The 26,036-nt window shown below is 40.6% G+C and overlaps 1 protein-coding gene across 7 annotated transcripts in view; it reads right to left on the bottom strand.

Moving 5' to 3' along the window:
* Positions 1-606: 606 nt before the first annotated feature.
* The window catches only part of LOC136448421 (G-protein coupled receptor GRL101-like), a 41,580-nt gene continuing 16,150 nt past the window's right edge, over positions 607-26,036 (bottom strand). Inside the window, exons 10-40 of one of the 7 annotated variants that reach the window (XM_066447917.1) lie at positions 23,638-23,748; positions 23,264-23,281; positions 22,961-23,068; positions 21,892-22,039; positions 21,116-21,297; positions 20,549-20,715; positions 19,488-19,618; positions 18,538-18,710; positions 17,952-17,999; positions 17,496-17,636; positions 16,855-17,094; positions 16,317-16,436; positions 15,930-16,037; positions 15,246-15,362; positions 14,860-14,997; positions 14,489-14,638; positions 12,594-12,707; positions 11,917-12,039; positions 10,685-10,787; positions 10,197-10,265; positions 9,699-9,770; positions 9,130-9,201; positions 8,885-8,956; positions 7,970-8,041; positions 7,235-7,306; positions 6,612-6,683; positions 4,910-5,973; positions 4,362-4,570; positions 3,715-3,842; positions 2,696-2,864; positions 607-2,052 (exon numbers count right to left, since the gene is read on the bottom strand). In XM_066447917.1, coding sequence (XP_066304014.1) covers positions 1,924-2,052; positions 2,696-2,864; positions 3,715-3,842; positions 4,362-4,570; positions 4,910-5,973; positions 6,612-6,683; positions 7,235-7,306; positions 7,970-8,041; positions 8,885-8,956; positions 9,130-9,201; positions 9,699-9,770; positions 10,197-10,265; positions 10,685-10,787; positions 11,917-12,039; positions 12,594-12,707; positions 14,489-14,638; positions 14,860-14,997; positions 15,246-15,362; positions 15,930-16,037; positions 16,317-16,436; positions 16,855-17,094; positions 17,496-17,636; positions 17,952-17,999; positions 18,538-18,710; positions 19,488-19,618; positions 20,549-20,715; positions 21,116-21,297; positions 21,892-22,039; positions 22,961-23,068; positions 23,264-23,281; positions 23,638-23,748 — 4,640 coding nt within the window. In that variant the 3' untranslated portion in view covers positions 607-1,923. The remainder of the gene's footprint in view (positions 2,053-2,695; positions 2,865-3,714; positions 3,843-4,361; positions 4,571-4,909; positions 5,974-6,611; positions 6,684-7,234; positions 7,307-7,969; positions 8,042-8,884; positions 8,957-9,129; positions 9,202-9,698; positions 9,771-10,196; positions 10,266-10,684; positions 10,788-11,916; positions 12,040-12,593; positions 12,708-14,488; positions 14,639-14,859; positions 14,998-15,245; positions 15,363-15,929; positions 16,038-16,316; positions 16,437-16,854; positions 17,095-17,495; positions 17,637-17,951; positions 18,000-18,537; positions 18,711-19,487; positions 19,619-20,548; positions 20,716-21,115; positions 21,298-21,891; positions 22,040-22,960; positions 23,069-23,263; positions 23,282-23,637; positions 23,749-26,036) is intronic. The other 6 variants (XM_066447918.1, XM_066447919.1, XM_066447921.1 and 3 more) reach the window with 6 other exon arrangements.

Here is a 26,036-nt window from a genome sequence, read left to right as displayed (position 1 = left end):
GCGGGTCCAGTGAGAGGGAGGCTTAAACCACACTTCGTTACTATACTGGATTTTATTGAGTCTGGCCTTTCCCTCTTTCCTTATGATCATTACTTCAATAAAAAGCGATCAGCAAGCCGATTTGAGTTATGTATGAATGACTAAAGGTTCAAACAAAGTCACAATGATATTTGTAATACCATTCTGTAGATATTGTAATATGGAATTTATGCCCTTGGCTTTTTGTGAATAGCATATTAACTATTGGAAAACCATTATATGAATGTGTATGGAATTCCCAATTGAATCATTTAGCAGCATTTATAGTACCATGACATTAAGCAGAAGGGTACGCACTGACTTAAAGGTACACCGACACTAGATAAAGTTACTTCCCGAGTAGAATTTGTGAGATAATTTTGCATGCAATGTTTTCAAGGACACTGAAAGTATGAAAGTAGCATTCCATGACAAGCGTCATATCTTACAATGTTGTAAACCTTTTTGTCTTACTTAGCTAATACAACACCAATAAAGCTGGGGAAAGTTCTAAGTATATCACGACCATTACATGATACGTTAGCGTACTTGTAAGATAATCTTCAATGAAATAACGGCACAACAGTATCAAAGTAACAGCTTTCTTTAATACAAGGTAGATCTACAGCTATTTACAACGTTGGAAGCCTGAGTGCTGTGAATAGTTAAATCTCTTTTGGAGGTGAGCAGGCTTATTTACAATTCCAATGCGTGGACGTTAGTAAGTTTGGCGTGTACTGCCTACATATAACACTTTACGATAGCTTTTGATTTATAGCAGGAGGCACTTCAAAACTGTACAGACGGTACAATGAATATCATCATGACACATTTACATGCTGTACAAACGATCGCACCACTTCCACAAGCTAGGAAGGAGCAGCATGCGGCTATGTAGAGTTACAATAAGCGCAATATCTATGAACTAGGGGTGGGTACCGGTACATAAAATTCCGGTCCAGGTCCAGAGGGTCAGGTCCAGGTCCGGACCTGTATCTGTACCTGATTATAGTAGCGTCGCAGTACATCATATTTTGGTGAGCGAGACACACGTAAAAGTTTCCAAACGTCATGTCTGGAACGATATTTAATTTCTTAGGGATGCACTTTGTCTCAAAATTATAACTATACTCTCCTCGCCGTCTGTTTACTCATTCTTTAAGTGTTTCTAGATATGATTCACAGCTAACGTCTTCGAAAAAGACTCGTTAAATCTGCTGTTTTGTATTTTCTTAGACCAATTATGTGGCCGCCTGCTGGTAGCCTGGTGCTATGAATTTTCTAATCGGTCCTTACGCCGGTCCACTGATTTTTTACGGACCGTTTTTTGGACCGGTCCAATAAGAAATACCGGTTTTGTACCGGTACACGGTACCGGTACACACCCCTACTATGAACGTCTCCAGCATACAGAATTTGATTGTGTGTAGGCAATGTCATTGTCACGGGATAGTTGGACACCCATATTTTTCGTTATTTAAAGTCTCTGTAAAGATTTCTTCAAATAGAAATTTCTCTACAAAATAAATCATGTAGCAGCCGGCTTTAAGAACCATTTCTTGGACCACAGCTTGGAAAGAAAAAAAAATATGGTTCCGCCACATGAAAAGACGTGGTGTTCCCTTCCGATGCTCATTTGTTCGCAAATGTATTTAATTTTTTGTTGCGAGCATCCAGGCACATTTAAATACATTTAATGCCAGCTATCATGCAAAGAAAAACAGTCCTCTTTGAACTATGATTCATTTTAGAACGCAGCCAATTCATTGGTTGGCTGCAATGTATGGAAGGTACATTCAATTTACAGTCTTAACCACGTAATAAGCGCCATGGCGCCGAAATCTAAGTCTACATAGACAACACATAGTTCAAATTATGTATAAGAAGTAAATTCCGTGGAAGGGTCTATACAAGAGTGCTTCTGATTTCTTCCCAGTCTTTGATGTCCTTTGCAATGTCGTTGTCGGACATGCGGAATGAACTCATCTCTTCCGCGTTGGAAAAGTCCGAGATGATGGCTCGTAGTTCGGGTTTCTGTGGAGATCAAAGTAGGGCATTATTTATTTGTGAATAAAATTGACTCTTTTTATACAACCAAGAGATTTATTCCACCGACGTTTCGGTGACCATCTGTCACCTTCTTCAAAGCAATTCTGACTGGTTTACATAGCAATGCAGCACAGGTGTTGCTGCTTATACATGTTAATGAGATGCAATCCCAAACGCAAAGTATTTACATATGTACAATCACATGAAACGTCGGTGGAATGAATCTCTTGGTTGTGTAAAAAGAGTTTTTTTTTAGTTTTTTTATTCAGCTCAGTGACTTACCAACCTGATGAAACTATTATTTATTTGTTTATGTCTTGTGTCACTATTCACACCATAAACAAAGCGTTTTAAGATATAACCACTAGATAGTTTACGTTCTTCTTGGTAATATTCAATCCGATGAAAAATGCTTTTTCATCAGTGTTTGGCACATTTACATGCTGTGCAAGCAGTTTGAAGAATGCCACCTCCCCCAAATATTTTGAAGATCTGTTAGCCAGCTATCATTCAAACGTAAATGGAGCCGTCTTCTCTGGAACTTTTAACTTCAGTCTGCTTCAAACTGCTACTACCATGGACAAGTAGATAAAAATAAGTGTCAAAAATACAATCCTGCAGTCCTTACCCTTTCCACTAGAATGTTGTCCAGTGAGATTCCATTTAAGCGTATATTGTTTTCATGCAGGAAGTTGAGCGCGTATGAGATCTGGTGTGAGATGGTCTGGACCTCATCCATGGTCAGCTGAGGGGCGATGTCCTGGAGCCGGTCGTGGTCGTTCTCCGTGTAAAGGATCCTATAAAGAAGTGGGTTTGTAAAATATACAAAATTTAGAAAAACATTTTCAATTCTGCCTTTTTTAGAATTAATCCAGTTCTTTATTCTTTATTCTTCATTAAAAATTGCAAGAAGACAATGCATAGTGGAGCGCCAGGCAGCCAAGCTGATGTTGCGGACCACTTAACATTACAATTACATTTAAATACAACAATAAAATACTAGAGACAATTCTGTATACAATTCAAAGTAATGCATTTAAGTGCAGATTTTAAAGGTGTCTCAGCTGGAAGCAAATTTTTTCGTTGTTTCAATATACGTATGCAGTGCCCCAGACAGTTGTTTGTTTATCTCAAAGTTGTGGGCTGCTGACCCCTGGAGTAAAAGAGATGTACTGGGTCTTTGCTGTTTATCCAGTTGTTTGATTCATTTTGAGTTACGTCATTTTTACTCAGAGTGCTTCACAAAGATTATGGAATATTATTGATTACATTTCATTCTCCAAATTTGTCAAGTCATTTGTTGTTCTGAGGACCCAAATGACACAGATTATTGGAAAGAGGTTCAATCCTTTTCCATAACTCCATTTACCTAACAGCATGCAAAGATGAACGTATTTTTTGGAATCTGCAAAGCGAGCTGAAAGAAAGTTACACCATATGTATGGTCAACGCGTTAGATATACTAGATAAAGAAAGCAGGTTCAAATTAAAACACTGTGACATTGATCTTCTCTATCCAATCTCAAATGCCGCACGGATCATTTCCATTTTATAATTCATATGAACTAATGCGGATTGCGCACTTCCCCGGAGATCTTGGTCAGATTATGCCTCAATACATCAGCACACAGATGACAGGGATTTTACCATGTTATATGGCTGCCGTTCTCATTCATCTTGATGAGCTGTCTGACGATGTTAGGATGACCGCCAAGATTGCTTATCTTCTTCAGCACACGCATCTCCGTCGTTACACGCTCCTTGGACTGATCAATCTGATGCAATTGACGCACAGGAAAAAGGACAGAAAATACGCCCAACGTTAATCACAGCTTTGCGTGGCAACAGTTTTACGAGTAGTTTGAAATGGCTTAATCCTCATCAGATTATTGCGTGGGTATCGTAGATAAAAAAAATAGAAGATATTTAGTGGTTGATAAATTAAAGTGTCGCTAAATGCGATTTCACTTCCGGATAGTAATAAAACTAATCGTAGTAAATGCGAAAATTGTAGGGTGAAGTTTACACGCGGAAAAAAGACTAAATGCTCAATCGATGCCATAATTGGTCGAAATATAATTGCTAATCAGGAAAAATGTTTGGTCTAATACTACTTGAAAAGTAAAATTGCTAAAAGACAAAACAGCAAAAGTAAAGACACCGACTGGCGATACATGGAAGAAGCTTACAAAGTTTCCACTTGAAGGAGAATACAGAAGAAATGGACTAGCTAGAACGGACAGACAGAAAAAGACTGGTGAGGGGGACACATAAAGATGGTAAAGATGAATGACCTCAGTTCTCTGCCCAGCGAAAGTCGTTATCTCAGGCAGCCGTTGCCGTTCGATGGTGGAGAGACCCCCAAGCCCTACCTGGCTCCCAAGGTCGGCCACTACGCGGACAACCCGAGGGGGTGGGTTGCAGGGCTCCGAGTCCACCGTCTGGATGAACTCACGTAGCTCGGACGTGGGGTGGTTCGAGTCGCTTATGAAAGTAGTTGGTACTGTAAAAAAGTGTATCAACATAAATTTACCTATGAGCCATTAGTATGTCAAATATTAAGATAAGGCTTTGCTTATACGCGGCCAAGTACGTTTATGATGCGTAAATTAACAATTGTCTTTTCGATAGACAATCGTATTCCCCCCTCCCAAAAACAATATAACCACAAGACAGCACTAGATATCTTATGAATTAGAAATTATCATAGTTTGGTTGTAGAAACCTGATTAATTCCAAAATGATTAAAGCGACTTACTACACACTCATGTGCCAGTGATATATATCTAAAATGAACATGTTGTTTGAGCGAAGATAGAGACTGGGCGGTGAATGAACTCACCTTTCAGATCAGACATTTCGGTACCGACCATCAAACCGTTGTCGTTGTTGTGCTTGGGCAGCTCCACAGTAAAGCCCTGGTTGTTGCACAGGAACTTTGATATGTGGTGCGTCTTGCGTGTTTTCATCCTTAAGAACGAGACGAGATACAGGAAAGGGTTCATCGCGGCGTTGATGGGCAAGACGAACATTATTGTCCAAGCAGAGAGAGAGGGAAGGATCTGAATGCCGCAGAGGGAGGAGATACCGAGTACCGTAAACAGTGTCCACGTGAATAGGTCTGGTACGATGATCCAAGTGAGACGATAGGCGGTGGAGAGCTCGTACGCAATCTTTTCTCCAGCTGTAGCCGTCAGCTTCTCCTTCCACCGCGTCGCCACGAGGAGCGTCATCATACAGGCCATCAAGATGAGCACCAGCACGGCATCGACAGCCACGAAGATGGTCACCACGTACTGCCACCCTGTACCGAACATGTTTGTGAGGCGGATCGGCAGACACACCCCTGTTCGCCCGTAGAACTCCCCCTTGAAGTACGGTAATCCTAAGACTGGTAGGATGGCGAGTACCCCAGCGATGAGCCACCCAAGCCCGTTGATCAGACAGGCAGATCTCACTCGAAGGTGCTTGGCGCAGTATACGCTGATGACTCTATCGATAGTTATAATGGTAAGGGCGTACAGCGACATCTCAACGGAAACGATATACAAGAAACCAGCGAACTGGCACAAGCTGCTGTATCGCCAATAGTCGTCGTAGCTGATATACTGTCCGCGATAGTAAATGTCTACTGCGGCGATAATGAGCATGTACACGCCCATGAGATAATCCGCGATGGCAAGATTCAGAACGAGAAAAGAGACGATCCTACTCTTCTCCTTGGTGCGGAGACACCAGATGATGACAAAGGCGTTCCCGAAGAACGACGTGAGTCCGAGAATCCAGAGGACAGGGCTGAGGATGGTGTCGTCAAGGAGGTTGTTACAGGAGGAAAACTCGTCACCAGCCGGGAGACAGACAGGTACATGAGTGGCCATACAGCAGATTTTGAAGGAGTCCGTATACCTTTATGTAACATACACATGGTTAAAGAACAAATAGCATTGTTCATCATAAAGGTCTTAGAAGTACACATTCTGTCATGTTCCAAACAGTCATTACGTTTGGTACATTGTTGTAAAAGAAAATCTAGTATTGGAGAGCATAGCTCAGTCTCCAAGACGATATAAGTAGGAAAGATCGGCTGATGGAAAAAAACAAAAATAGTTAAAAAACGTGACAATCTTCCCCCCAATATCTGCTTGGAGATTAAGCACAACCCGCCGATTCCGGAGGAAATTTCATTTACTTGGTGTTGGAACGGAGTCAAACATGGGGGGATGTGATGTCAATTTAATAAAATTCCACGCATATAGTGTTACTGGAAAAATGTTGCATTACTCTTTTAGGAACGTGAACAGTATTTTAATCGACGCATTTCTGTAATAAAATTCTCAATCCAGGTATATGGAAAATATCATGTGCAAGGACTCATAAAATGCTAGGTTCTCATTTTTTTCCACAGTGGTTACGGTCTGATTCACATAGCCGCGACTTATTAACAGGGGCGGTTCATAATGTTTACCGAAAGACAAATATTTCCAAGTGTTTTGAAGCACCATAAGTGCACATGAGTAACGGCCTGATTTGTGCTTTTTACTCACAATTCTTGGAGGACGCTCAAACTTTCAAAAACTGTGGCGTCAAGGGCCTGCACTTTGTTACCATCCAAGTACCTGGGGGAAGACAGGAAGACTAGGAGACGTAGGAAATATTGGCGGGAAGGGACACGTGGCAGGCGGGTACGTATTTACTGCCATTTCAGTACTCTTTGGTACGTTTTCTCCGACCAAAATTTGAATAGAGCAAAAGAAAAATCCACATTGAGGGACCCATTGAATTCAGGGACCTTTGTTGATGCTCGAACAGTGAGTTATGACGCATATCTTACAAAAATTTCAAATATCCTCATTGTTCACAATGACAATGATGAATTTGCCGGGGCATGTATCTTTTGTTCTTACTGAAACAGTCGCTTATCATCACGCTCAACTTATGTGCATTAGAATGTGCACTCAATACTAATTATAGATTAGTCACCATCGCATATTTCAGTCACTAAGGAAATCATCGTTCATAGATTGCTTACAACGACATTTACGCTACGACGACTCCTACCACCCACACATCTTGTTATTCAAGTTGTTATGCTGCGGGGGTCAACGACTCAAATTATATAATTTCTGTTATTTATACTGTTGAATACAAATAAAAACGTTGCTCTTACAAGGTATGAAGTGTTCGCAGGTCAGCAAATGTTCCAGGAGTAACTGACATAATCTTGTTGTTTTGAAGGTACCTGTAACGTAGACCACTCAGATTAAGTTGTTACAGAGCCACTAGCTGAAGCAGACACGAATCACAGTACGTTTGACCACGGGCATGTCCAGCAGTTGTCTACTCACACGACAGAAAATCGTTATGTGTACCAAAAATACACCTGTGGTAACGATCAATCATGACGTCACAATACATCCAAACATGTACACACACACACACTTATAATATATAAGTAAAGTAAGAACAACACATGCTATAACAAAGGCCGATATGTACTCTATATACTGTGACGTTTTACGAACAAAATGATGAAGCTGCACAGTTTGTGTATTCCGTCACGGACCCTGCAATTTCATGACATCAACAGGCAGCGTAAACGCCAATGTGCCAGAGAACATGTACATTTGTGTCCGAGACTCTCATGTGGGTTCCATGATCAGCTTTAGTTTTGGTTCAAGTGGTTCTTTAGCTAAAACACAGTTATCCACTGTAATGTAATTCCATGGACATTCATTTTGTACATGCCCGTTTTTGTTGCGTTTTGCAAACCCAATGGTCCAGGAATGTACGCTAGTCGATGGCACATCGCCGCATGTTTCATGATGTTGTGTCTGCATGTGTGCGGGTTTGCCAAGTCAGGATGATTGCCGCGTGAGATAGCATGATGTGCAAAACGACTTACAATTCTTTTAGTCCCTTAAGTCCAATAAATGTTGACTTTCCTAGTACTTGGATGTTCATAGAACTCAAGTTACTGTGAAGAAGAAACGGTTTTATCTAGTTAAGTTTCTTAGTACGGGTTGGCAAAATGTGTTAGAAGCCGTGGTATTAACTGGCAAAATCAGAAAGGTTATGGGTATCCTTCATTGTTGTGGAGAAAAAGGAATAGGAATAAAACTATTGGATCCCCGCGTCTGTTGTGGTGGTGTTAGAGAATAAGTGGTGTAGGATAGACTAGCTGTCAGTGGTAGTTGTATTAGTGACACATGTATCTTTCTCTAAAACACATCAGGTACAACTGGGAGACACATCAGAGGAGAGAAGTCAACCATTTAGGAAAATCCTGTAATCATCCTATGAAAAATTCGTGGGTACAACGTGCGTACATTGAGTAAATGGTCTTTGCGTGAGCGTCCAATAATCTCCAGGTCATCTCGATAGTCGTCGCCGCGGTTTTCAAACGATCTCTTAATGTTTTTCAAATGATCTTTAAAGCATGAATATCTTATTAGGTATGACATACACGTTGGGATCACCAGCTTGGCCATGGAGCGGGAGATTTTGGAACGACCACTTAAACCTGCAGGATATATCAGTGTGTCTAATGATTCTGTCTGTTTTATTCCAACAAGGATAACTAAAGGATGATCCTGCAAGGTCAACTTCTCATGAAGATGAGAATTTCTAGAAATGTCTAAAAGTTTCTAATGAAACCATAAAAATCTACAAAGCTATCTACAACATATCAACGAATAAACTAGCAAAAATGTATTCTTGACATGATCAATCACATTTACATTTATTTCATGATAAAACATGCCATCTTAGAGATCCTCATAAACAGTTCTATAATTCCAATCGCTTTCGTGCTACTTACAGGCTTTTGATCTTATTCAGTCCAGCAAAAGCTCCAGGTTTGATCTCTTTCAATGGGTTCCCATCAAGGTATCTTGTAAAAATAAGGTAGTTGATTAGCTTCAACGGTAACGTGTAAGTGTTTGTGAACAAAGTGAAAATAATGTATAATTCGTATCAATATCGTCCCAAAGTAGCAGTAGTGAGCATGATTATGTGTACATTCTGAAAAAGACAACTTTTGATGAATAGTTTAATAAAACTCACAGTTTGGTCAGGGTCGTCAGCCCATCGAACGCGTTCTTCTCCAGTCTCTCCAGTCGATTCTTCCTCAAGTCACTGTCACAAAAAATCGAAACTTGATAGCTGCCCCCAGAAGACAAATCACCACACACAGGCAAATCGAAGAAGTAATGGTACTTAATCATCCTAGAGTCATTTTACCAACATTATGACAGTGATCTATCGAACTGAACATGATAACAGCCACCCTTAAAGTTGCCTAACCAAAAGTTGAAAAATTCCGACCTTAATCAGAAAGTATGGGATTGTCTAATGGATATTACGCATTAAGCAATTGCAAAAGACCGAAATGTCCATTTATGCGTTATCAAATCAGAAGCAGCGTGGTCGCAGACTATTTCCCCATAATGAGAAGACATGCTATTGATTTTTGCATATCAGTAGACCACACAAATCCCTCTGCAAATACAGTAACACACATTACGCCGCAGGGAATACCCGCCCTCCGGCTAAACCTACGCTGTGATCATCAGGCTTTGACCATGCAGGATGCATGACACAGCAAGCAGTAATGACAGACGCGCCATACTCACAGTTCATAAACATTCTGCAGTCCCTCAAAGCATCCCTTGGGCAAGTTTGATATTGAGTTACTGCTCAGATCCCTGCATCGATCACACATACATACACAAAGGAGTGAGATCAATAACGGTTCAGGTGCAGGCTGCCATATTCTGTAATCTTGTGGCGTCTGATAACAGGGCAACGCCAAACATCTGAAGATTAACGGGAACAATACGTGGCCATTTGCAGCCATTTCTGTCGTTACAACGACCGTAGAAAACAGAAAGATAGTGTAATACTCGAATGAAAAGTATAGGTCGTAGACCTGAATACAAATGCATCGTCATTAATTGATTAAGTCTTACAACTGTCTACTCAAGGATACAATGCTTCTGTCATAGTTAATACTAGATGATAATATTATGTATCTAGATAAAAATATGTTTCTTCAGACTGAATTATAATTTTTTCATCCTACTTGTTTCAGAATGAAGAAGGCTTGAGAAGTGTTGCGATACGATACTCACAGTTTGCCCAACATGGTGAACGCTTGGAACGATGCCCTTTTCAGTTCAATGAAGTTTCCAGACAGAAAGCTGAAAGGGAGCATGTGATGTGGAGTCAGAATTGAGGAGACAATGATAAAAAACTCAAATGTAACATTTGATATTAGCGATGTTCCCGGAGCACTACTGAAGGTTTCAAATCTCCCACATTGGAACCGCTTGGTCAATGAGCAGACATATTATATTATATTATATTATATTACATTATATACCATTATTATATACTATCATTATATACCAGTAGATATCATTATTAGATACCATTATTAGATACCATTATTATATACCATACATTCCCCCTTAAAAATTAGGTCATTTTTGACCACCATATAAATCAGCAGTAAACTTCAACAATTAAGTGTCCATCTCTTACAATACCGACGAAGACACGAAAACAAAGTTGCCTTGTCTGAAAACTGCCGACAACAGATTAAAAGATGGCGGCTTACAGGGCTCGGATCTGTGGGTCCATATTTGGAACTTGTCGGTAACCTGCCCCCTCACAGAAAATAGCGCCCTTCTCGCACCGACAGCCATCAGGGCAGCGGTAGCCTGCAGGAGTAATGGGGACCAGTCAGATATTTCTATAAACAATCTTAGGAATCTGTTCATGATTGTAATAAAAGCAACTAGATGCCTCTCACACGTCTTTGAGTCTCATAATACATCTGATGATTGTGTAATAACTTGCTTGATAGCTGCTGATTTGCAATATAGAAATTTGATTAAAAATGCCTATCTAATAGAATGAATATTCAGGAATCAGAATTTCGTATTTTCAAAAGTTACATTTTGCCCGATGAATTTTAAAATTATACTGAGACCTTTCCTGCATCAAGTACACGTACACGGCGACCCTGGTTGAAACATCATATTGCTAGAAGTGCGCACTGGGTATGATAGGATTGTACACAGGAGGAGTACTCTGGCAGAAAACCAAACTCAACGCAATGCATCGTTCGTTTTTAATCCCTCTGCCATTTTACGCGTTCATCTTGAACAAGATGATGGGTTGCTCGGATGCATCAGCTCCACTGTGCGGTTTTACGCCACAACCGCGCCTAAATTCCAAACATTAGTGAATGATAAACTTGTTAAGACTACTCAACCATATTGCAACCCATTTTAGAACTGTCAGAGCAATTCAAACTTTAACCACGCTATTTGCTCCTAAATCACCTTTGCGGCAGAAATATTCTCTCGTCTATTAAACAGTAATCGCTACTCCGTAGGACTCATTGTTATCATATCAAGTGGGGATTTCACATACGCAGGCTTGAAACAGTAAAGATCAGTTTTCATCAACCACACCAAACGTGAGGAGACTAAATCGACTGCTACACAGTGAGCGCCCTTTGACATCCATAGTCTTCCAATGATGATCTTTATAAGTTTTTCCAATAATATCCTAATCATCTCAATTGATTTTTCAATGATTCTCATGGTTTTCCAATGATTGCCTAATGATTTCTCAATGATGCCAATAATTTTCCAATGATCTTCAATGTCTTTCATTGATCTTTAATTGCTATTTCAATGATCTCAGAATCATGCCAATGATCTATCAGTGATCTTTTAAAAATGACTTTGAAATGATCTCAAAGACCAAGTCTTGGTTGTTTATCATTTGCTCAACTGCATGTCTTCAGTGCAGTGGAAATAGGACCTTACAATTACATACCGTCACAATATTTCTCGTCGTCCATGAGAGTTGGGCAGTGAACGATGCCGTCACAGCGCTGTCTCTGGAGTATGCAGACGCCGTCAACCTTACACCTGTAGTGTCCGGGGCAACTGAAGCTTTCTGAAACAGTAAAGAGCACTTTTCATCAAACACATGCACAGCAAATGTGCCGAGACTGCTAAACAGTAGGATATTGCCTAAGGATTCCCCTTTTTGACGAGCAAAATTAAACTATGTGGGGTATACGTTGATGAAGGTTAGACATCCAGGTAATAAGATACGCCAAAAATAGTTACTCAAGCAACTGGACAAAGTTTTCAGTCACTGGCAAAAGATAGCGGATGCTGTCTGAAACGTCTGACTGTTTCTAAATTTTATCCAGTTGCTTGAGTAACTATTTTTGGCGTAGGTGGGGTATATATATGTAATAGCTGCCGAATGCGTCAGTTACAGAATCGCAGTTTGCTTCCGTTTCTGAAACGTAAGTTTGTTTCTATGGACACGTTTTGTTGAAGTGACCAGTGGATAGAAAATTCCACATTTTAACATACTCATACTACATATATATACTCATGTACTTGCACAAAAATGTCACGTTTACCAAAGAGTCATATTGCTAATACGGCACGTCATAAAGAAATGCATGTCAAAATAGATATGAAGAAAAATCATACCGCAGGACAACTCGTCCTCCCCTCCAGGGCAGTCACGTGACCCGTCACAGACCATGCGCAGTGGAATGCAGTAACTGCGTTCACATTTGAACATCCCTGGACACTGGAAACGTTCTGCATAACACGGTCGGAAACGAAACATGATTCTAGCATAATTACAAGCAGAAGAGGTGTTGATGAATTATGACAGCTGTCGCGCAAAGGTTAGTTTTGCCACATAATAAATGACAGTACTTGTTCATGCGTCATTGCGGGAACCTGATTGTCTTTCTTTGGTCTGTAATCAAAGTATAAACGAATAAGATAGAAAAGCGCCGCCTACGCGTTGTCTCTTTCTTTGAACGTCAAAAAGCTGGTTGCAACAAGGTACTTGGACAACCATGGCTCATGATGGCTGTCTCATGTATGTAATGTTTCGGCCAAACCAATAGATGATAGATATATCGATAAATAAAAAACGCCGGTTCAACTTAACAAAATGTAAAATTTGGCGTAATGTTGCTACGGGTACTTTGCCTTTGCTTGGTAGAATTATAGCTCTCATGTAAAGTCTACCGCTTTTAATCCAAAGTATTGGCACATGTAACTATGGTGCTGTAGGATCAGATGTATGTATTAATGTTGAACATCAGAGTAAAAGATAGAAATGTTTTTGGACAGCATCTTGGTAGATTTTGATTCGAGAAATTATCTAAAGTTTTACTCATATATGATTGGTCTTAATGTTTTTGGTGCATGGTATTTGCATGATACATATTTTAACACCAACGTCTTTGTAACATTGGCATGGCTGTCATTAAGTTGCCTTTAGCTATGGCCAGGCCTTGATCAAATGTTCATGTCTATACGTCAACTGACATTTTGTCGATAAGGTAATAACACGTAACTGTCACAGTGGCACCTGGAGTCCCAATGGCAGACAGGTAATTGATTTCTCTTCTCACACAAAAGTAAAATCTTCTCGTTTAGCTTCATTCAGGGTTGGGATACTTAAGCCTAATGAAATGACCATGACCACAATGACATGATCGTTCTTTGTTAAGTTTCAAGACAGTCAAAAACGATGTCCGTAAAGCAGGACATAAAAACCATTGAGGTAAATGAATATGACATCTATAATTGCGCTACACACAAATGACAGTGTTAATTTTGCAGTAGAATGAAAATTTACCTTTAGTTTCGACACAGAAAGTTAAAGTACACGAGCAAAACATTGATTATTACTGAGTTCATAACTCACGTACGTTTAAATAAACAAATAACATTTTGAACTCGGGAACTATTGACCGACGTCAAGCAATGATGAATTATTGCCAATCCCCTGTCTGTAATAGGGCAGTGTTTATAGCTTGAGGCAACGTTTGGCCTTTCTTTCTTAAATGAGCTTAACAGACAGCAGCCTTTGCCAGGCTTGCACCCAGCCGCTTTTATCGATTTATAGACCCCAATAAACACTTGGCCAAATGCAAAAATGGCTACTTTCATGGGACTTTATAAAGTGCCTACGCCCGGAAACAAAGGAAAGGCCTGACTAAGGGTAATCTAAACCTCGCATGCATATAAAGAAGCTAGTAATACAATTGGTATAATCATAAATTCTCTCTTAACACTAGAGGTGGCTGCTTTCATTAGAAGTGCAGTGACCCACAGATATCGCATTTAGGTCAGCTAGGAAAAATGTGTGTTATGTTCCTCTTGGCCTTAAATAGGTGCATAAAACTTACCTAAATCGAACAAAACAGCGTCCACTGACCGAGATATGCAATGGCAGGACATGACGATAAGATGGAAATAATGTGCAAAATTTTTATTTTGCTATTGTTTCTGCCAAAGTTTGCAGTCTTTCGATGTAGCTATTGAACCTTAAGATTATATCATATTTGCATTACACTTACCGCAGTATCTCAAATGTGTCAGGTCCCTGCAATACCGAGGAGAACCGTAGATGTCTCTATCGAAGATGCAGAGGCTGGAGCGGTCGGTACACTTGCCATTGGCGCATCGGAACGGGCAAGAGTCGCTCTGAACATCTGGTGGCATCCCAGCTAGGAGCAGAGATACACAGGAACAGTAGGAATGGAGTCAAAGTCTACTGACAAACGGCTTCAAAAATACTAGTAATAGGATGCTGCTTTGTTCAAGAAAATAAACACACACACACACACAGACACGTGCACACACACACACACACAGACGCACCGAGACACAGAGACACACATAGAGACACCAGATTGGATTGGTAAAAATGTTTCCTGTGGATACTCACGACAGCTTTGCTCGTCCTCACGCAGTTTTCCGTTTTCGTCTTCCCTTCCGGGACAGTCGACTTGCCCGTCACATTTGGCACTGGCCGAGATGCAAGTGTTGTTCACACTGCACAAGATGCCCTTGCACTCTCTGGGCTCTGTGAAGAACATTTTCCCCATCAATCGCTGAGATCTACAATTTCTAGCTAATATTAATCTGTATGGTTTTCATTTATTTCCGGGTATGTGTTTTCGTGAGATAGCTGGACAGTCCACTGAACGCCCTTATCTGAAGCAAAAACGTATCTTTGAGCAAGATATTAAAGCAGGATATACATGTGATTGCTTAGAATATAATATTTCAACTTTAACCCACACATACACGTAGTTGGGGCTATGTACTTACGACAGCTTAACTCATCGGATCCATCCATACAGTCGTTGACAAGATCACACCGCCTGTCCAAGGGCACGCACTGCCCATTCAAACAGCGGTAGTCTCCAGCTTGGCAGTTTGGGTACTCTGTATACGCAAGGACACGTACAGAAATGTAAGAACAAACTTTTAAGTTAAATCAATCCGTAGCTATGCTTATCGTGGTATCCATGCCATTTAGCTCAAGTGCGATCCAGAAAGATGGAGGTGTACAATATAGAATACAAACTACACTTGTGGGGTCGTGTGGCGTAACGGCAGGGTGTTCGACTCAGAACCAAGAGGTCCCGAGTTCGAATCTCCCTGACGCCAGCGATGTTGTGCCCTTGGGAAAGGCACTTTACACGACTTTCCTCACTTCGCCCAGGTGTATGAAAATTAAAATGGGCATGTTGTTACCTGTACGTGGCACTGTTAATATAAGTTATAAGAACTTGAGTGCAGTGCCACATCGTCCTTGTCTGTCAAAAACCGAAGTAAAAATAAAGATAAAATTGGAAGAAGCTGGATTTATGCGCAGCGTGGAAGAAAAGAGGATCCGCGGAAAAGAACAAAACTAATTCAGCTTATAGATGTGACTTATGTGGAAGAGACTGTCATTTTCGAATAAGACTGTAACATTGCCCAAAACGGCAACAGATGTAACTAACTTACTGCAAAGGATTTCGTCCGACTTGTCCCCACACTGATCCATGTAGTCACAGTAGGCAGCCATCGGCAGATATTTGCCGTTTGCACACAGGAACATCGACGGGCCACGGTCTAAAAAAATGGATGAAATTCAGTGACAAATGGGAAGCCATTAGTGATGATCGCAATCTGGCATTTTCTGGATGCGTTACTGAACGATAGATCCACCTCTGCTCTATCTATTCTATCTTATCACAGCAGCTTTTCACGATTCGATTTAACTATTAAAAGTAATGGGCGTGCAATAGTACGTGTATGTATCCAGGGATACCTGAGAATCGGGTCAAGGTACCTGAGCGCGAATTTACTGGTAAAATGAATGAAAATGAATGAATTCTATCACTAGCTCACCACACTGTTTCTCGTCGCTGTTATCACCGCAGTCGTCGGCGCCATCGCAGACGAAGTCTGACAGGACGCACGCTCCGTTGGCGCAGAGGAAATCGTCTGGTCGGCACCTGTTAGCCATCTCTGTGGAATGACAACAGAAGAAATGCTAATTTAAAAAAAAAATTGACTAAGTCAGATTATGAAATATCAGAACGCGCTGTTATGTATAACCTTTACTGAGGTGGAATTGTGTCATCAAGATATACCAAAACCAAGGACATTATATAGGAATGTCCTTGCCAAAACCAGACACTTTTTTTTGTACATCTGACATGTTATAGTTCGCTATACTACTCCACTGTGATACTGTTTGTTCATGTAATTTATGTGTTTTTTTAACTTCAAAAAATGTCAAGCTACCATGAAAAGTCGTTAAGATCGAAACTATGTCTAAAGGTCATTGGCGTTTCTGTGGTACAAGTAATTGATTAATCCTCAAAATGTCAATGTAGTAGTGTCACGTTTGCTTAAAGGTATGTCAATGTGAAAGGTATGTGACCTGTTGGCTTGGATGAACACATGTATCTTGTAGGAGACACCAGGAAACAGTCACGGCTGTTGATGTCCCACTCCGGGGCGCCCATCCCGGCCGAGTCGTCCACCATCGTGCGGACGATCAGCTGACAGGAGTCGTGGCTAACCGCCGACGCCTTGACTCCAACGCTCTGATTCTTCTCAAGACCCCACAGATACTTGAGGTAGAACTTGATGGTCTCAAGTAAATCTGGTTGGAGTAAGACTGACGATAGGTCGTGTGTTTATTGGCGGTCTTGCCATGCACGCGCATGCAAAGAAAAATCACCCATGCTGCGCTGTAACATGTACTCAGTCTCTGGTGTGCATGGATACAATGCTTTAGGGGATGCTAGTTTTTTTTTGCTATCATGCTTTTCATGCGAATGGTGCTCCGCGTAAAATGCCTGCTTCAAGTATAACAAGACTGAATTCATGCCATATCGCAACATCAAGAACATGTACAAATACTTGCAAGGAAGAGCAGAGCATAGAGGAAGACAGAGCAAAATGCAAGAAATTTGCAACATGATACGGCGTCCATAACCCAGCTGTCCAAGAGCACCGTTTGCAGCCATCATCAGTAAGATTGAGACCCAGCATTTCAGGTTCAAAGTGGGTACTCACCACTGGTGTCAACCACGGCGACGTCACCGCCGTCGCTACGGCACATGTTCTGCGCAACTTCAAAGTCCAGCCCGCGGTCGTCCGGAGAAGATATCAGCTTGTAACAGGTTGACCGGATTAGATACCATGCAGGGGAACACGCTGAGGGGGATTAGTGGAATCACGTTAGAAAATTAGGCGTGAAAAAGTCTTGCTGCCTACGTGCTGGCGTCATCTGATATAACCAACTTACTTCCTTGTAGCCTTCGAACACCAGCTGTGTGTAGTTGGAGATTACACTTCACAGCTGAATCTTTCTGGTAATGTTACAACGGCGCTTGAAAGTTTTCAAAGTGAAAAACTTTGAACGACTTGACGAAAGAGCAAAAGATAGAAATAACTCCACAGCCATCTTGAAGACAACTGGAGCAATGTTAGGAAAGGGACGTATGTTGTACAGCTTCACAAAATACTCACTGTCATACGTGAGTCTCAGTCCTTGGAAAGACATATCCCTCCATATTTCTGAAGAATGGGAAGAACACAATAAAACATTCATAAAGTGACCTTCTAACACAATTGTCTCATTTTCTAATATTCAAAACCTAAGCAAAAATACGTGTACAAGTACAATATACATGGAATGTTGTGACCTATGCCTAAAACAAATAATCACTTTTCAAGTAGTCCTGAAAACATTTGTCTGAAGACGAAGCTCAAAAGAATGATAAGAATAAGTATGGGTAGATCCATACCCAAAATGCACGTATAAGTCAATTCTATTCAGGTATGTAAAAGTTTTAACAACAGCCGCGAATGGCACTCTCCATGGACAAAAATACAAGTTGATAAGACCTCGTCTTTACACACGAACGTTAAGAGGGTAATGACAGAAATACAAGTTTATAACACCTCGTTTTTACACACGGCATCAAAGTTAAGAGGGTAATGACATGTCTGTTTGGGTACCACTGCTCCACTGACGGTGTCGTCTGACGTCATACCTTTTAGAAGAGGTAATCCAGCTGAAGGATTAGTGTGAATATAGACGTGACTGACTTACTCTCCCTGCGGACGCCCGGAGAACTCGTTCTGCAAAGAAACCTGTCAGCCCAGTACTCATTACACGGGACGTTCTCCCAATCACTGGTCTTGTGTGCCGACTCTATTCCCATCATGACGCATCTCTCGTTCAGCTTCCCCTCCGGCTCGAAAAGCGGTTTCCAGTCCGTGTAACTGGGGATCAACAAATATCAGATTAGAATGCGTACTTTTGTTGTGCTAGTAGTTACGGTAAAACGAAACTGACGGACAAATATTTGCTTCAACATGAGAGAGCTTCCTGCGTAGTTAGATTAGCCAGTACGAGTCACTTCGATTGAAAGAAAAATGTCTTTGAATTCTGCAAACTTGAAATAGATGAGCGCTTCTGTGGGAGCAAATCCGAAGGGTACTGATACCAAGGGTATGATGTTCAGTACGTCAGAAATTCAGCATGAATATGTCTAGACCCTTTTGTGGCGCATCTAATTGGCTTCCAATCCATAACTCCATTCAGTGTTCTTTGATAAAGTAAACGAAGTTGAACTCTTCTTCATCGTGATGAGCATACCTATATCTATAGACCATGATCTTCTTTGTATCTTCATCGCAAACTACGTAATTTACACCTGTTTGTAAAGGACATCAAACCCAATTTCCAACATTTTAAAAGTAAACTAAATCAAATATGCCAATATATGACTATGACAATTATCCCTTAGAAGACAAACCATCTGTATATCACTCTTTACCTCTCCTTAATTAAATGCACTGTATGATTTATATGTATGTATTTATGTATTTACTGAATACAATTTTGAACAAAAATATATCTATATCAAATTGGGCATGATACGGAGCCTAGATCGCTTTTATTGATATCTATAATTTGTTTCTTGTATGTAAGAAGAATAAGTGTGTTCCATGGATAAGAAACACACCTTAAGGGACTCCCATAGATAAGAAACACACCTTAAGGGACTCCCATCCACCCAGGTGTACTTCCCAAAGACGTCCAAGTCAGTCAAACCGATGTACACATTCTTCATGACGACTTGATCCTCCCATTCTTGATTCAACATGAATTTGACGAATTGCATTTCCTGGGCAAGAAGCAGGACATCGCTGTATAAAAAATCTCCCTGCATGTTCAATTTGGCACGATTCATATTTCATCTCTTTAATACATAATTAAACAAGAAACTTTCCTCCACTGAATAGAGTAGCTTACTTCGAAACCTATACGTCGGTGGCTATAGCAAAATAAAGCTTTCCCAAAGAATAGCCATTGATTAACCAATATACTGAAATGAAAATAAATTGGTGTATCTATGGATCGTTTGTCACTTTGATAACACGCTACTGTAACCTAACCAATGATAAAAATTGCAATAGCGCGACTATCAATCATTGGATAGCTTTGAATCAAGATGCATGGTTTCGAATTTTAGTTGCCCCGATGCCCAAGATGGGTTAATAGAGGATACATCATAGGAAACCGTAGGATTTATCGGTTTTCGGAGACATTGCGTAGGTCAATGATTTTGTATAAACTCATTCAAGTCTGCTGAGATGATATCACATTTTGAGTTCTGTAAAGGTGATCAATTTAAGTTGAAGATGTGCCAAAAATAGTTACTCAAGCAACTGGATATAATTTGAAACAATCAAACGTTTCAGATAGCATCCGCTATCTTTCTACCAGATCTGTCCTTAGTCACTGACGAGAGATAGCGGATGCTATCTGAAACGTCTCAAATTTTATCCAGTTGCTTGAGTAACTATTTTTGGCGTATCTTATTACCTGGATGTCTAACCTTCATCAACGTAAGTTGAAGATGCTTGTTTGATTAAGTCTTTGATAAGTCGTGCAAGCTATGTCATTTGAAACTCTACCAAACTCTTCTTTGAATGGCGTAACCTTTGAAAGAAATGACATATTCTTCTATATAGACCGTGTTTTTTTGGTTTAAATTTGCAGAAATCGTTGCATGTACACATTTAAAGAAGCTCTAGAGTTATCAGAGGATTACCTTTACAGAGCGTATACTGGTAAGATCGGACCCCATGTCCCGACATGCTCTCTGTGCGTCCCACCAGGAAAGGTTGACGTCATTGACCATGTATCTGAAGCAGGAGCCGTTGAAGTACTGGAAGCCATCTTGGCAAGGACCAAGAATGTCGTCTGCGAAGGGTAAAGCTGTAAGAGGAGGCGGGTAATCTGGGTGATGAGGGCGTGGAATGACATGTCATGAAATGTCGTAAGATCTGTTGGTTTGCATGTTTCCAATGAAAAGGTATAGGAAAAAGGGGTAAATTTTGGAAAATTCGAATGTGTAGGATTTGGGTAAAAATTGGATTTCATGACCAGTATTTGAAGGGTCTGGTTGGCAGGAAATGCAGGGGAATTTCTCAGATATTCATTACTGCCAATAGTTCAATGGATTAACATTATAGAAATTGCACTTTTGATAAATGTCGCAATAAAAAAGTGATATGCTTAAGATGCGAAAAATCTTGTGTATCTTTTCATAAACAGTGTATTGTTATAAAAAACGAATTCGGCTTTCCTATCATAAGAATTTACAATCCTGCCTTACTGGAGGGAGAGTAGTCACAAATGACGCCGGCATCTTTGCTGTGGTCGCACTCGTGCACGAACCAGGGGGATCTGTCGCACTCAGCAAGAGCAGTCTCGTTCCCAACACACTGGGTGTTGTAAGACAGGATGGGGCCATCGCCTTTTCCGAAGAACGCTGCACGGCGAGCCTTAGACACGCCCCTGTTAGGCCGAAACAAGGAGCTTTTGTTACCGACTATATCTAGAAATGCTGACGTCCAATCCTTTAATAGTCCTAGATGACAATGCTGACTTCTAATCCTTTGATAGTCCTAGAAAGATTAATATTCCTTCGTGCGTATCAACATGAAACCACTGTAAAAACATATCAATGATGTTTACAAATGATATCAGAAATGATATCCAGTAAAGATTGAATATGTACTTGATACCAATTGAAAAAGACGTATATTTCCCACAGGACTTTTTTCCTATAAATGTATTTGGCAGTTATCTATGATTTATGTCAGGTAATCATCGACGATAAAAAATTTCATTTTAAGATGCTTACAATCAATGTGTTGAGAACAGAACAGGCATAGTTTAAAATCTGAAACATTCTGAGATTTTCCCTCTTTGTGACGATGTTCTAGCCGCATTTATCATGACAGGATGTGAAAGACATAACAAGGAAAAACGAACGAAAGTTGAGTGGGTCTTAATGTCTCCTGATGTTTATTATGTGACTTTGATGGTGAAACCCACTTAAAATCCACCATAAAGTATCACATGGAGTTGTATGATGGTGAAACTCACTCTACTCCTAGTTGAGCGCAAACAGCCTTTGCGTCCATATCGTCCCACATGTTGTCACAGATCGTCCCCCACTGGCCGTTGTAAAACACCTCCACGCGGCCCTCGTGGGGACTGCGCCCGCCAATCAACCGAACTGGCCGGATGGGATCTGTAGGGAAATGCATAAGCCTGATGATGGGGTTGATTGGTATGCATTGACTAGACAATAGGCTTATGATATATATTTTGAAGGGAGAGGGGTCTAAATCTACACTCACAATCCATGACCTTTTTCAAAAGCGTTTCATAAATTTGCTCCCATGCTAAATCGATAACTATCAATGTTTTATTGGTAAACAAGAATTCCCCCAATGTTCACTAACTTGCCCCAAAGCTAGCACAATCACTGTCTGTATGTGTAATTGATATTACAAGGTTCTATTATAGAGGTCACCAAGAGGTCACCAAAGTCCATACAAATTTCTCCATGTTTACAGACCAAAATAAAACTACTCTCCTCTTAACATTACAAAACCCACACATTACAGAAAAACTGGGATCATTCGTCTTCCACTGTCCCGGAAAAAGAAGTCAAACCCAAATAAGATAGAATTTAGTGTTAGTATTTGGACTAGAGTAGTCACATGCTATATTGTTACCAAGTGTCTGTCCGTCCTTCCATGTTACATGTACTTGCAATTAGCCTACGGGCAAGAACTTGCAATAAACTTATTATTGATATCAATGCTTGTAGCTGCAGAGTGTCCAGATCAATGCAGCAACAGAACACGATGGAATACAACTGCTATATCAACGATTTATGCCACCAACAAACAAACCGACAAACACAAAAGGTCAACTGAAGCACCCCAGAAGACCCATCTTCGAACTTGACCTTCGTCTCCCCAACAGAAACTTACCTACCAAAATCACTAACATCCGTCCATGGCATCAAGAGTTATATCGCCAACACCATCATTCCACAAATTCAGACCAAAAATATACCCTTCTGCCTACGGCGAAGGCAATGATACAGAAGTCAGTACAATGACTAACGTAAACTGCGAGTATAAATAATGTAGTTACTGACCACCACAGTCACGTTCGTCACTGTAGTCGCCACAGTCATCCTCTCCGTCACAGACCCATGGCTTGGAAATACACTCTCCATTGGTGCACACAAAAGCGTTCTTACACCCTGTAGAAAGAAGAGTTGTTACAAACATGCCCACATCTGTACTGTTGAACAATGGAATGTCAAAACAATATGTGATGAACACAAAAGACGAACAATGGAACATGAAACATTTTGCAGAAAATTAGAATAAAGTAATAAAGGCCTGTATGAAATAAACGAATATGTCTAGTCAGAAGCATGAACAAGCACACATACCAAACGTCCGCAACTCCTCTGGAAAAAGAAAGAAAACGAGCGATGTGAAAACGAGGAAAAACAAACAGAAAGCATACAAAAACACCAATTCTTAACATGATGCACAAAAAGAGACATCATGACAGTATACAAAATGCCACACAACACACGTCTTAGTTTTTTTGATCATCTGACCAAATTATTCTCAACCTTAAGTTGCAACAGACCATGTACCAAAAGACCTGTAAATAGATTCTTCAGTTAATCAGATAGTAAATATTTGACTTCGAAGCACCCCATAATGCGCAAACCATCACGGACGGCCAGGAAGACTGAAGACCTTTCTTGTTGAGCAGTTATTAGTCTATAGTTACGGTTTTATTAATCCTATATACCTTCACAGTCCATTTCGTCACTATCGTCTCCACAGTCGTTGTTGCCGTCACACACTCGGTCCCTCTCGATACAGAAGCCGTTGTCACAGGTGAACCGCTCCACCCCGCAGCCTGTATCCAACAGTATGCACATCATCAAATAAAACAGTCAAATGCAGAAACTTCTAATCTTTCTGGTAAGACCTCGATAGACTAATCTTACAGTACAATGATTCATTTAGCCCCTGGCTTCCTAATTTATCAACCCTTTTCATTAAATTGTAATATCAGACTAAAAAAGTCTGGTAGAATTTGTTGAATTTTTGTTCGTAAGCCTACCAATGAATATAGAATGGAGGTGCCCTAGCGGTTAAGACTGCCAAAAGGCAAAGATGACAGATGAAGGATGAACAGAGCATTCCCTTAAGGTTAGTCGAAATCCGTCGTCCGTCTTAATGTACTATATATTCTGCTTCCTGATAAAGGATGATGCAAAATTCAGATGCTGAAACTAGCTCCAAAAGTATCGCTCTGAAGCTGCATGTATAATACATGTGTGCAGGGATTGCATCTATGTTTTGAGGGATGATCTGAAAGTTCTGAACAATGAGCATTGAATTTCATAAGCCTGATGGTTAGGACAGAACGGTGACGTATTGGACACGCATGTACCCAGCAATTACCCAAGATTAAATGATGAAAAATTAGCCGCCATTTCCTGGCTAAATGATCAGTATTCGACAAACGTTGGTAGCATCATCTAAGCAGTCACTTTGATAGACGAGCACAATTTGATTAGCGCCGCTTTGCGAGATTACTTTCTTTGTGTGCCAAGAATCACTTGACCTTTGACGCCAATAACTTTCACAAACCCTCAATAGAACGCCGTCTGATCTTCCGAATTGGATAGGCTGTCGACTTTTATCCTAATTAAAACAGCAAGGAGTGTGATATATGGATGTGAGAATCAGCCTACCATCATGAACTGAACTGAACTCAACATGAACTGTTGAAGTGAATTCTTAGTCATCAGTTCAAAGTGAACCACTTCTAGCTCGTATAATGAAAACAGCATTTCAACATGAAAGTATTCGCAAGAGTTGCATTAACTTCATTCAAAAAATTCCGAATACCTCTTCTGTAAAAACTATCATCTATTGCCTTCAATCTACATCGAGGATAGAAGTATCATTACATTGCCTCTCGTGTCTCATACTGTTTGACACCAAAGTGATGAATGTATGATTATAGTAGGGTAGTATAGATAAATAGTGGGTGCAAGCGTCAGTAAGAGATTGAAAACACGCTATCTGTACTTTTTTTGTTTTCATCATCAGATTTGTTAGTATAGCACGCGACCTGGAGTACCCAGCTAACAAAAGGTCACTCCATGGACTAGCCTGAGGGTTAGGAAGTACTGGGATGTGGTCATGTACTCATGTCGATGAGCATGGTGGGTTCTTTGATATACTCAAATTGTGGTTCTCCTTAAACACGGCATCTTCTGCTTACCCTCCAATAGCCTGAAACACCTATGATTAATTGAGTTCAATACCAACCTCGTAGTCCAAAACTGGAAATGCTAACCGCAATACCACAACACACTGCTTGGTTAAATTTTTCATCGATAAGCGGAATACATTTCTTTTCTTCTGCAAATTTTTACCATTCTGTAGCAGTTCTTATTGGAACAAGGTGCCCACTTGCGTGTAACACAGATAATGCAGTTATAGGACAGCGCACGACAATTGGTCAAGGATTCTCCACCACAATCTTATAGATAATAACGTTAACAGTATCCACGGCGCCACCATGGAGCCTTCAGTCCAAGCAAGATATTATGATGGCGCTGCCCATTCATAACCAGTGGTCCAGATTGTGCAAGAAAAATGTTCCTTGATACCAGAGATGGCAATTGGTATTGGTCACGCGCCACTCAAAATGGGTCCACAATGCTATTTTGTTGATGAGCACCCCCGGGGGCTTTGTTGGAGAATGTAGCAGTAGGGGAGAGCCCGACAACCTGGCTCCAAAAGTCAACGACCTAATCGAAGAAGAATCGCAGACGCAATAAACCTCTGTGGGAACTTCGATACTGTTTGGCAATGCCGTTGCTTTACTATTGATCTGAGCATAGCCGCAGGTAAGTCCATGGATAGGTTCACCAGTAGCCATGGAATACCCACCCAAAGCTCCCAAACTTGTCACATCTTAAGTTACCAAGACAAAAAGAAACTTTCAAAACAACTTAGTTGTTGGTTGATAAAAGGATGATCACTTAAGTGTGTGTTTTGTATAGTTCAGTGCTAACTATCTGGCTTAGAATCGTTTTGAGCTGGAACGATCCCAGTGACAACAATGCTTCATTTCAATGTCAATGATACATTATTTTACTTTCAGAGCCACAAAAGAGATCTTCA

Source organism: Branchiostoma lanceolatum, chromosome 14 (assembly GCF_035083965.1).
Source record: "Branchiostoma lanceolatum isolate klBraLanc5 chromosome 14, klBraLanc5.hap2, whole genome shotgun sequence".
Lineage (NCBI taxonomy): Eukaryota > Metazoa > Chordata > Leptocardii > Amphioxiformes > Branchiostomatidae > Branchiostoma > Branchiostoma lanceolatum.
This window is presented reverse-complemented; position numbering and strand designations above follow the sequence as displayed.